The following is a 13,029-nucleotide window of genomic DNA, read 5'->3' as shown; positions in this document are numbered from 1 at the left end:
CCATAAAATTTAACTGAATTATAACTTTCTAAAAAGTTATTAGTATTATTCTTATTATTTATTATAAAAATAATTAACATATGAATGAATCATGTGTACATTAAAAAAAAATACCACTGTCAAAATTGAGAAAAAAATTACAAATATTAACTCAATTATAGTTTTTTTTAAACTATTATTATTATTTATTATTATAAAAAAAATTAATATGAGTTAAACATGTGAACTTCAAAAAAATATGCAACAAGATTCTTACCCATGGAGATTCCCCTTCACTTAATTATGGAAATTCACTTAATTATGGAAATTCTTAACCTGTAAATAAGTTTTATACAATATCATGGGCCAATACATAGCCTATCAATATCATATGCCCAAAAATCTATAACTCATTTCATATATCACTTATTTATGACATTTTTTTAATTGATCAATTTAATTAAAAGACCAGAAACGACCTAAACCTTTGATTTGGGCCTACTAAAAAATATTCTAAAATATTTCATGGGATTAAAATTTTACTATCCACACAATTAATTTTTATAATTACATTAAAATTCTAAAAACCCTATTCCAAAATAGAGTGTATCGTCATAATTATATGAATATATAGCACTAATTGAATCCCAGAAGTTTTTACTGTCCACATAATAATTATTGATAATCAAATTAAAATTCTAAAAACTCTATCCCAAAACAGAAGTGTATCAGCATAATTATATGAATATAAAACCCTAATTGAATCCCAAAAGAAGTCGCTCACAACATGCTTAAAGAAGAACCCATCTATTTAAATACCAAAATTCGTATCAAACTCATGAAAGCTATCAATTGAACAACCGCTTAGTTCAACAAAAGCTAACAGTTGGCAAACTTATAGTCTGGCTTTAGTTTCACTCAACTAATGCTTTCAGATAGGACTGGTACTAGATCATCCGCAAAAACATATCACGGCATCTATGAAAACCTTCCGAAACTAAATTCAAATACCGCTAGTCATATCATCCATTGACAAATGTTTCTTACAAAGAACATTGTACTGCAATGATCAGCCATCCTCCCAAAGTTAGTCAAAAATCAAAGGTCCACACTGGCACTGAAAAACCATGAACTGATCCACAAGATCACTGGCAATCAAAAACCTTGAACTGATTCTCGAGATCACTTGGCACTGAAAAACCCTGAACTGATCCTCTAACGGAAAGGAATCCAAGATATATTTATTACTGAAAAAAATTGCCTGATCAGACAGAATCATATTATAAGAAGAGTATTGTAATGGAAAAAAATATCCTAATCAGACAATCATACCATAAGAAAAATTATTATCAGCCGTAGTTCAGGCCTCCACCAGTTGGATATGCAGAAGGGTCACAACATTTGGATGCAAATAAGACGGCCTCCAAGAGAGGGCAACCAAGCATAAACAAAATGTGAAAATTTAATCTATTGTGTTCATCACTTTTTAGGCTTAGGTGGTGGCTTGTGTGCATCATCCAGACTCATATCCTGAAGGTTTAGCAGCAATGCATCAGAACTCAAGAAGACCCTATTTGTTGAGTTAGAGATAGTGTGTGCTATTTCCCGGCTGGCCTCAATCTTTCTCAACGTGATGAAGGCTGGATTATTAGAAATAGCTTCACCAATAAGTTGAGCACTTGTGGCTTCTCCCTGTGATCAGAGAAGGATAACAACCAAGCTAAGACAACATTTTAACAACTGCCTGAAAACAATCTAGTATTTAATTGTAAACGTTATATACCTGAGCTCTAATGATAGCACTCTTTTTATCTTGTTCTGCCTTCTCGACAACAAACTTGGCACGTTCGGCTTCTTGAGCGGCAACTTGCTTTGCTTCAATGGCAGCTGTGAACTCTCTTCCGAAAGTGAGGCTTGTTATAGAGACATCGTCCAATGCAATGTTAAAATTAGCAGCTCTCTCCGTCAAAATTCTCCTTATTTCTCTGCTTACTGCCTAGAAGATGTTTGTATAACATTCATAGTGGCAATATAAAGTTAAACAGGATCCCAAAGGAAAAACTGCAGCAGGAAAATGCTCATCCCATATAGACTAACTCAAAAGGTATATCTGATACCTACCTCTCTCTGAGTGATAAGTTGACTTGCATTATACTGTGCTACCACAGCTTTCAGTGTCTCGTGGATGATTGAAGGCAACACTCTTTCACTGTAATTCTCTCCAAGGGTCCTGTAAATAGTTGGTAATTGATCTGGCATTGGCCGTGTCAGAACTCGGAGACCAATCTTAACCTACAGTTAAATAAATATTTATCAGCTTCCCGATATTGAACATGTTTTACAATTTAACCAAACAAATTTCGTGATGTAGCAAGCAAGTAATATATATATCCAGAAACCAAATGTATTTGGTCCCTGTAACTGTAGCACAAACAGGAAAGCAAATCAAATATTATACGTACGAAAAAATCAAAGATAGAATACCATATAATACCACCTGCAGACCCAAAATATATTCCAGGTGATAACTCTCAAAATGTCATCCCAAGCATACAACAAACAAGCAACAGTTTGGCATGCTTTGGATTAGGCTGTATAAAATAGTCCCAGGCTTGAATCAAGAAAGGTCAATCTAATAATAAGAATAATAAAAGGAGAAAGGGAAAGATCAACACTTAAACATCTTATGCCTTTGAAATCATAGAAGAAACAAAAAAAACCCAGTGATGATCTACAAAGAGGATAATTGCAAGAAACTATAAACTCAATCAACAGTCAAAGTTTTTGCATCTTTGGATCTGGTTGGAGCATTAACAAGTTGCAGCTGGTCACTGCTTCTCCTGCTTAAAACCCTGCAGATGGGCTGCTGCTCGCAAAGCCCATTTCCAGTGCAGTGTCCCCTTCCAAAATCATCATTGTTGTTTTCTTTACCAGCCTTCCGTTTGGTTGGCATTGGTACTGTCTGTGAGGAAGAACAGGAAGCTTTGGCAGCTCATCCCTGACCGTTTCTCCCATGGGCTTTCAGCTCTGTGGCAAGCATTCCCAGCACCTATTATATGGAATGCCAAAGGCAGATCTGTTTCTTCCTTCAATGAGACCTTAACAAGGTTTCCAAGTTCCCCTGAAGAGACTTGCACTCTCTTTTGTACATGGAAAAATTAGCCGAGACTCCTTCAAAGGTAGTCTCAGTGTCATCTCAAGATGAGCTTTTGCCTGAACATGTATTGTGTTACGCTTCATATCGTATGAGGCATACACTTTGGATTTTCATCACACATGTCACAGGTTTGCAGGATGAAACAAATCGAGATGATAGTATCATTTGATAGATCTGATTAAATGCTGTGATTGGAGGAGATCCATTTGCTCTCATTTTGGATCAGATATCATGTTGGTTCATGTAGTAATGTGCTCTTCATGTTGCATGCATTTCATTATTGGATCAGCATCACAATGATTATGTTGATGACTTTTATGGCTTCCTGATCTTGGTTAAGTAATGCCCTACCTGACATGGTGTTTTTCAGCATTATGGTTTTTCACACATTCTGATGGGGCGTCCCACTTATAGAAGCCACACATGCCACATAGAGAAGTCATTACATGGCTGATCAGCTAGATGAGGGAGACATCCACCTTGGAGGAGATATGTAGCATAACTTGCTCGTCCTTGTATAATTTATTGGTTTGTCATATGAGTTGGTTATAAGATATTGTTATTTTATTGTTTTCATCGGAGGAAAGCAGGGATCTAGAGGACTCCAAGTTATTTTATGGTTTCTCCTTGAAAGACAAAAGTGCTTCTACAATCCACTATTACTGTTTCATTATAAAGGAAGATGGGCTAGACAATATATTAAGAGTAGCCCTTTCTCACTATACTCATGGTTGGATTGATAGGATAAACCCCTCATGTAGGAGGTGGAATTGAAGGTACAAGCGAGCATATGTGAGGCTCTCTTTCCATCCAATTCTCTAGTCTCTTGGATATTTTGGGTTTTATGTTGAGTAGCTATTGTACGTTGTTGGTGGGATAATCTCTAGAAGGCAAGCTTTAGCACATGAGAAGACACTAAGTGTGAGGTTGTAAACTCTCCTTAGCTCTTGATTTAATTGTGGATATCGAGGAAGATTTCTGCTATAATAAAAGATCTAACATGACACATGTTAATGGCTTATTTCATCCTATGAAGTTGTTATTGAAGCTGTAATTTGTAGCTTGGGCTGTTCATTGAAGGTTGTCTTTCTTGGTTTTCTTCATATCTCATGTTATGGTCCTTCCTTCAGTAATCTATAGTTGCCCATTATATATTGGCTACATATTTTTATTGTTGATGGTGCATCTTGTATAACGGCCCTTATTTACTCCTCATAACCTAAAAGGTCTACTTGGATTAGTCATGGCAGATTGTTGATGGATTGACTATGTCTTCTTCCACATGATGTCAAGCCCTCCTTGTTTGTATTATTTGACTCCATAACCCTTGGATTGACACTGGTCTTAGCAACCTTCCATCATCTATTTTTATACATTTACTTACAGAAACCCCCCTTGCGGCAAAGGAGATAGCACCTAAAGTGAAACAGTGAGCTACTGCGGTGATGGTGAGTAGCCACTTTGAGTTACCCTAGGGCTGCACTTGTGTTTAGGGATTTAACACTTTAAGTGCACGTTAGGGGGGTAACACATTCAAATATAGGTTTGGCAGTTTCAATATATTTACAGAAACTCTCTTTGTATCTAGATAAATCAGCTGAGACTCCTTTAAAGGTAGACCTATTGTCAACTCAAGATCTTAGATTTATACTTAAACATGCCTTGAACTTGATGTGATGTGCGTAGAATAGATAAACTAGCTGAGACTCCTCTGAAGGTAGTCTTATTGTCAGTTCAAGAAGAGCTTAGATTTCTAACTGAACATGCCTTGATCTTGATGTGTAGTTCTCCCAGTTTCTGGTCCAAGAATCAGGGCTTGTTAAATTGGATGTGGAAAACTTGGTCAGATTTTGTTAAAAAAAATACCCTTCTCCCTAATCATAATTCAAGCGAACTTTTCTAACAGATTTTAAACACTCTGACGGAAAAGTGAAGGGTAGAAAGTGGTCCCTGTTTCTGGCCAAATGTTGACCTGTTCTGAAACTATGGGTTCTAAAGTTCAACGAGGTCAAAATGGTTGTCATCGGCAATTTTTGGGTCACAAACCTCCACAAGGGTGTTAATGAAGTTTTGCCACCTTCATCCCCTTCCAGACCTTCATTGTCTTCATATAATGGATCACTCTGTGAATGACCATTATCCTCATCTTCCCTCTCGTTCCTATTCCCCAACAATGCCACAAGAATCAAAAACCAAAGCATAAACCACAAGAAGATCAATTTCCTCAAGTTTTAGACTATGTTACCGGATCCTTCAGGCCCAGCGGCTGGATCCGCGGATCCCCGGATCAGAGACGGATCCGGATCCGGATCCACAAAGATCCGCCCCGCCCAACATTTGTCTGTCTATAATATGGTTTGACGTCAGCACATATTTCCAAATTATATCTCAGCGCAGAATCTAGAAAGAAAATATCAGTGGATGAATAACCCGATATTGGAAAAATCAGTCGTGCCAGAGTTCATTAATCTGTGTGTAATATGGTTTGACGTCAGCACATATTTTCAAATTATATCTCAGCGCAGAATTCCAGAAAGAAAATGTCAGCTGATGAATAACGCTATATTGGAAAAATCAGCCGTGGGAATAATTAACAAGGGAGTTCATTAATTTCAAGATTATAAACCTGCGGTTAACCATTGTATAAACTTTATTTCAAGATTATAAGATACGGATGTTGGGATATTCTAATTAAATTATATGTTTATTTTAGAAGTTTGATGAAGTAAGTTCTATAAAGTAACTTCATTTAATTTAAATATAATAACTATTAAATTATAGGTTTATTTTAAAAGTTTCATTAAGTAAGTTTATTTAATTTAAATATAATAACTAGTAATTAATGTTTCAATATTATGATACATTAATTTTAATATATTAAATTAATAATTATTGTAAAAATATTATATAGAAGTTTTATATTTAAAATTTTAAACAGAAATTATAATTTTTTATTTTATACAAATTTAATTAATATTTATAAATAATATATTAATTCTGATACTATTTATCTAATATATCTAATATTTATTTTTATAGGTACTCTATATAAAAATTATATATTTAAAAATTAATATATGTTTTTATTTTATTTTTATATAAATTTAATTTTTAAAAATTATAAAATATTTTATATTGTTTGTACTTGCCGTATCCGGATCCTGGCTTTTCAAAAAACTAGCGGATCCGTATCCGAATCCAGATCCGGATCCGAATCCGTATCCGAACCCTGGTAACTTAGGTTTTAGATGAACAGCCTACAATAAAATGGAGGAGCAGGAATGAGAAAGAGTAGGAGAAGAAGAAAAATCCACAAAAAAAGACACAAGGATATACAAAAAACTGCAAAAAATGGGCTTTGGGCTTACCTCTTAAGCTATCTGAGTACTTGAAACAGTAGATGACAATCCTTCGTTGTCTCCCCCAAGCTCTCAAATTTGCCTTCCTAAAAAACCAGCAAAAAGACCAAGCTACCACTCCAAGCTCAAGCACACAAAAAATTTAACGTAATGAAAAAAATAGTTAGCAAGAAGTGCCTTTCTTTCTCCCTTGTGTTAAATATTGTAGCTTGGACAGGTGTTTTAGCCTTGAGAGGTGTCACTAAGGCTAGGAACACTAAGGAGTTAAATTATGTCCAAGCCCATATAATTTTTCCTAAGTTTCAGCTAGGGAAAATGTATCAATTAGTTATTTTTTAATAATTTCCCAAGTTAAAACTTAGAGAAAGTTGTTAATTAATTGACATTAGTGAGGATAAGATCGATTTGCCTCTAGAAGCTTGTAGAAAGTTTCTAGGATGATCTTATTCATCAATTGGGTCAAGTTAACTTCTAGTTGTGGTCATTCATTTGTGAATGAAAGATTATAAAGGGAGGTCGATGGGAAGCATTGGAGACACATTGAGTATTGTTGGGTGAGTTTTCAGTGAGACACCAGGAGGGTTTCAACAACATTGGTTGAGGAAGAGTTTTTGTAAGGTTATTCTTCATCCGAGAGACTTCTAGTTTCTGAGTTTCAGAGGGAGTTTTGCTGGCCGAGTTATTTCTGCAGGTGGCCGAGTTTTTCCAGTGAGGTCATGAGCTTCAAGCCGAGGTCGAGTTGCCCAGTTAATGTCCACATCTGAAGGGCCGAAACTTCTCCAAGAAGCCATGCAAATTTCCAGAAGGTCACATGTGTGACCAATGCAAGTTTCCAGAGGATAGTGCGAATTGGCTAAGGCAGTGCAAGTTTCCAGTGTGAGGCAATGCAAATTGCCAGAGGATGGTCGAGTTGCTTCTTGAGGATCATGTAGATCTACAAAGGGAGCTCATGAGATTTCTATGTTAGATTTTGATCAATAGTGATGAAGATAATATTTTACCGAAGCTTTGCCAGTCTCAGGCAGTAGTTTATATAATTTCTCAATCGTATATTTGTTGAAGATAATAATAAAATCCTCAATCTGAAAACTAGTTTTCCCCACACTGGGGTTTTTCCAAGGACATTTGTCCAAAAATATTTGTGTTATTTGTGTGATTGGTTTCTTGTGTATTCCGCTACAAAGATTATTTGGTGAATAGAGTTGCTAAAGTTTTTATTCATTACTTTCAATCAATAAATTAATTTTGTTGTGTATAAGTAATCAGAATAGTTAATTGGGTTGATAGCACCTTTTGGGTAGCAAATATTTCACAAGGTATCAGAGCTATCTACAACGTTGGGGTGTTTCTTTATCTAAGCGTGAAGGTTTTGAAGGAGAACCCAAGGGTTTCATCACACAAGTTGAATCTCTTCAGATATCTTCATATTTATTAGGGTTTATAGTTCAAGGGTTTCAGAAATGGCTTCAACCGGTTTGAGGGATAGAGATAGACTTGATGGTGCATCAACCTTTGGTATATAATCCAGGGTACTTTTGTCGCTGGAGGATCACGGACTAAAAATGTATGCAACATTTGTTGTTGTTGTACCCATAGATCGAACACAGTTAGCGACCTATCGCAAGAAGGATGCTAAAGTTAGGCATATTATCCAAGACGAGGTCAAAGATCATATCGTACCCCACATTGCAGAGTTGGATATGTGTAAGATGTGGGATGCTATCTTAAATCTGTTTCAGAGTGCTACTGTTAACAAACAATTGATCTTCAAAGAGAAGCTACGAAACACCGGACAGAACAAGGGGGAAGGTGTTGTCAGTTATCTCACCAGTGTCAAACAATTCAAAGACAAGTTAGCAGTTTTCGGATAGAAAATAGATGATGATGAGCTTGTGAGAACTGCATTGAATGGGTTCTCAAAAAAATGGGATGTCTTTGTCCAAGTAATTAATGGATGACAAGACTTACCTAGATGATAAATTAATTTTGTTGTGTATAAGTAATCAGAATAATTAACTTGGTTGATAGCACCTTTCAAGTAGCAAAAAATTCACATGGTATCAGAGCTATCTAGAACGTTGGGGTGTTTCTTTATCTAAGCACGAGGGTTTTGAAGGAGAAACCAAGGGTTTCATCACACAAGTTGAATCTTTTCAGATATCTTCATATTTATTGAGGTTTATTGTTCAAGGGTTTCAGAAATGGCTTCAACCGGTTTGAGGGATAGAGATAGACTTGATGGTGCATCAACCTTTGGTATATAATCCAGGGTACTTTTGTTGCTGGAGGAGCACAAACTAAAGGAGTATGCAACATTTGTTGTTGTTGTACCGATAGATCCAACATTTGTTGTTGTTGTACCGATAGTATGCAACATTTGTTGTTGTTGTTGTGAATTAATATAAAACTGAGTTAGAATGCTCCAAAAGTCATGGATCAAATCAGATCTAATCTTAGTCGTTGATTAGGGACTTAATCTCGGCCATTGAATTGTCAACGAGAAAAGTATAAGAAAAGGCTTGAGGGTCAGTTGGAGAACACATTTGAATTGATCAAGAATTCAATTTTCTGGGACAGGGCTTGCTGAGGAAATCGAAGGAGTGATTAGAGTTGCAGCTGAGGGGCAGTGAATACAGTAGCAAAGAGGCAGAGATAGTACCGGGAGCATCAGCGCAAAAGCGAGAGAGGATTGACGCAAATCCAGCTTGAGGCCACGCAGAGGCATCCAGGAGTTGCGCAGAGCCTAAAGAGGGCCAACGTGGGAGATGCAGAGGCTCCAGAGGCTGACGCAGAGCCCCGAGAGGCTGATGCAGACCCTAGAGGCTGACGTTGGGAGATTTCGTGGGGCAGATTGGGGCTGATTTCCGTCTTCAACTAAGAGGTACTACTGCCGAGGGCATTCTCTGTTGGGTGAGCCATTTCTGGCACCCAAATTGTATTCTTAAACTGCTTAATAATAAATCCCTCTAGTAGCTGCACCGGTTTTCTCACATTGGATTTTTCCAGTGACATTAGTCCAAAAATAACTGTGTCACTTGTGTTCTTGTTTCTTTCAGTTGATGATTTGTATGTGTTGATACATTACTTGTATTTATTTTCAGTATTTACATGGTAAATAACTTGTTAAGTAAATGAACAAGTAGGAAGAAATAAATCAGATAGTACAAGAAGAATTTCTGACGAATAGACTTAGAAATCCCAACGTGGTATCAGAGCGTGGTTGCAGATCACAAGATAACTGAGGGCATCAACCAAGCAGAGCAAGCAGCAGCAGAAACAGCGGTCCCGAGTGACAGAAGTTGTTCCTAGTGGAAAGCAGCAAGGAAGGGGCGACACAATGCCTGCGCCATCAGTTTGAGCCAGGAAGAGGATCAGCGCAGTGGCAGAGAGGAGCAGACCTAACCTACACAGTGCCCGGTCATCTTTCTCAGTCAGGAAGGATTGATGCCCGTGGCCAGGAGGTGTGTATTTTGCTAGTGCCGGGATTGCGCAGAGCCTAAAGGCTCTAACCTTCAAATTGCTGAGGCATAGAAGGTTGTGGGTAAGTTGCGGAGCAAAGCTGGTGGGGTACTATGGTCAGAACAGTAGTTAACAGGGCAAGACCAAGGAGGAGGGAGTTGTTGCCGAGGATTTCTAGCCAAGAAATCTAGATCAGTGATGCAGTTGCACTAACGATCGGAGTGGGGCATCTCAACATTGGCAGAGGGGTTTCCATGAGGGAAATCAAGACTCAGAGGGAGTCAAACCAAGAACTTCTAGATGGGAAGTAGAGAGACTTGAAAGAGTCGAAAAAGGAGCAGCAAAATGGCAGTAAATGGGTTAAGAGATCAGGATAGATTGGAGGGAGCTACAAACTTTGTAGTCTGGAAGGCCAGGATCTTGTCCATTCTAGATAGGTATCGCATCAAACATTTCGCCTTGAAGACGATAGCAATCCCGGTTGACCCAGCTGACAATGACAAGTACGAGGAGGCAATGGCTAAGGCAAAGTGCATCATCCTTGATGGTGTCAAGGATCATGTGGTGCCACACATTGCCAAGAAGGAGACAGCAAATGAGATGTGGGAGGCCCTGAAGAAATTGTACCAGCACACTTTCGTGCAAAGGAGGATGTTACTTGAAAACCAGCTGCGGTCATATCAGATGCAGAAGGGAGAGAAGATAGATGTCTTCCTCAGTGGATTGAAGGAGATCTGTGATCAGCTAACTTCCATAGGGGCCACACCGGATCAGGAACTGATGGTGAGGACCGCATTGAACGCAGTCTCAAAAGATTGGGAGGTATTTGTCCAGAGCATACTGGGCGGGATGAGCCTTCCAGATTGGGAGGAACTGTGGGTGGCTCTTTGTCAAGAAGAGATCAGACGGGTGTCCAAGGCGGGGAGTAGCGGAAAAGGGGTCAGAGTCAAGAAGGAGGAAGAAGAAGATGTGACTCGCATCTATGGGAAAGAAGGAGAAAAGAAAGAAGAAGGACCTCTCCAAGGTCAAGTGCTTCCATTGCGGGGAACTGGGTCACTATGCAATCCAGCGTCCTAGGAAGAAGAGCAAGGGAGAGGCTTCTGAGACCACGGTTGCGTCGGCTAGGGCGGAGAAGGAAGAGGAGACTAATGATGACTGTACCATGAGTGCTCATGCACCTCGAGAGAAGAGGTGGGGAGACATCGAATTGTAGTCAGACAGACTACAGGCGATGAGGGGCAAGATCCTCGAGGTACCCAACCTCCTGGATTATACCTTGCTTCGGGAGCCCCGAAGAGGAGTAGCAGGACTGGCGGATGTCGGTAGAGACGGTTGCGGATGGAGCGACAGACAAGACTACAGTGCAGGAGTCCCAGGGCAGCGTGAGGCAGCGGTGCGAGAGGCATAGAGTTGTTGCAGCGATGCACAGGCCAGAGAGGGAGCACTTGTCAACGACAGAGGGAGCTTTAGCATCGGGAGTGTCTCTAACCTGACAGAGATGTCAGAATTGGGAGATCAGTTACTTACTTCTCAGTAACTGAGGTGTCGTGCAGCAGTTAGCAGTGGCAGTGCTATGAGTAGCACAATGCAGCATGATGAGAGGGGATGCAGTGCAGATGTAACAGTGGCAGTGACAGGGCCATGAGCAGCAGCACGGATGCAAAGGGAGTTGCCATACAGATGCAGCAATGGCAGTGGCAAGGCCATGGGTAACAGTACATGATGCAACAGTGCAGAGGATGTTGGGCAGCAGGCCTAGCATCAACACAGGGACTGATGCTGAATGATCTGGGTGATACTCAGTGAGGAGTATTACTAGAGCACAGTGCTCGCTAAGAGGGAGTGTTGATTTGGGGTAGCATCGGATGTGCTCTAGCCTTGAAATTTGGTGGAGAGGCTGAAGCACGTGAGATCCCCAAGACCTAGAAATTGTTTGGGCAAAATCTAATCAGTTTGGGAGATATTAAAATAATTAATATTTTTAATGGAGTCCCTAAGTTTAAAGTATTAATGTGAATTAATATAACACTGAGTTAGAATGGTCCAAAAGTCATGGATCAAGCCAGATCTAATCTTAGTCGTTGATTAGGGACTTAATCTCGGTCGTTGAATTGTCAACGAGAAAAGTATAAGAAGAGGCTTGAGGGTCAATTGGAGAACACATTTGAGTTGATTAAGAATTCGATTTTCTGGGGCAGGGCTTGCTAAGGAAATTGAAGGAGTGATCAGAGTTGCAGCTGAGGGGCAGTGAATGCGGTAGCAGAGAGGCAAAGATAGTACCGAGAGCATCAACGCAGAAGTGGGAGAGGATTGACGCAGAGCCAGCTAGAGACCACGCAGAGGTAGCCAAAGGCCACGCAGAGGCAACCAGGAGCTACGAAGAACCTGAGGAGGGCCAGCGTGGGAGACGCAAAGGCTCCGGAGGCTGATGCAGAGCCCCAAGAGGCTGACGCTGGGCCAGAGAGGCTGACGCAGACCCTAGAGGCTGACGCTGGGAGATTTCGTGGGGTAGATTGGGGCTGATATCTGTCTCCGACTGAGAGGTACTACTGTCGAGGGCATTCTCTATTGGGTGAGCCATTTCTGGCACCCAGATTGTATTCTAAAACTGCTTAATAATAAAACCCTTTGATAGCTGCACCGGTTTTCCCGCATTAGGTTTTTCCGGGGACATTAGTCCAAAAATAATTGTCACTTGTGTTCTTGTTTCTTTCAGTTGATGATCTGTATGTGTTGATACTGTACTTGTATTTATTTTCAGTATTTACATGGTAAATAACTTGTTAAGTAAATGAACAAGTAAGAAGAAATAAATCAGATAGTACAAGAAGAATTTCTGACGAACAGACTTAGAAATTCCAATAGTAACCTAGAGGTGGTAGACTCACCAAGGTGTTCGGGGTGGAACGGATGCTCATGCTGTCTGGCAGATTGTTCTGCAACTTGCTTCTCACAGATGTGTTCTTATCCGTCGTTGTCTTCCCGGACTTGCTTTGAGTTTGTTGCTTTGAGGCAACTGGTGGATCGGCCTTCTTCCTCAAGTCTAGGGGGAGCCCCTTTACTCCTAAGATTGTA

The 13,029-nt window shown here is 39.6% G+C and overlaps 1 protein-coding gene across 1 annotated transcript in view; it reads right to left on the bottom strand.

Moving 5' to 3' along the window:
* Positions 1 to 956: 956 nt before the first annotated feature.
* Positions 957 to 13,029, bottom strand: part of LOC149190802 (prohibitin-1, mitochondrial-like) — a 65,823-nt gene continuing 53,750 nt past the window's right edge. The window contains exons 4-6 of the mRNA XM_089412267.1: positions 2,101 to 2,271; positions 1,763 to 1,975; positions 957 to 1,671 (exon numbers count right to left, since the gene is read on the bottom strand). Coding sequence (XP_089268393.1) covers positions 1,459 to 1,671; positions 1,763 to 1,975; positions 2,101 to 2,271 — 597 coding nt within the window. The 3' untranslated portion in view covers positions 957 to 1,458. The remainder of the gene's footprint in view (positions 1,672 to 1,762; positions 1,976 to 2,100; positions 2,272 to 13,029) is intronic.

Source organism: Pinus tabuliformis, chromosome 3_1 (genome assembly GCF_031772625.1).
Source record: "Pinus tabuliformis cultivar Carrire ecotype Pingquan chromosome 3_1, CPIR1, whole genome shotgun sequence".
In the NCBI taxonomy this organism is placed as follows: domain Eukaryota; kingdom Viridiplantae; phylum Streptophyta; class Pinopsida; order Pinales; family Pinaceae; genus Pinus; species Pinus tabuliformis.
Note: the sequence above shows the minus strand (reverse complement) of the source record. Positions and strands in the feature narration are given on the sequence as shown.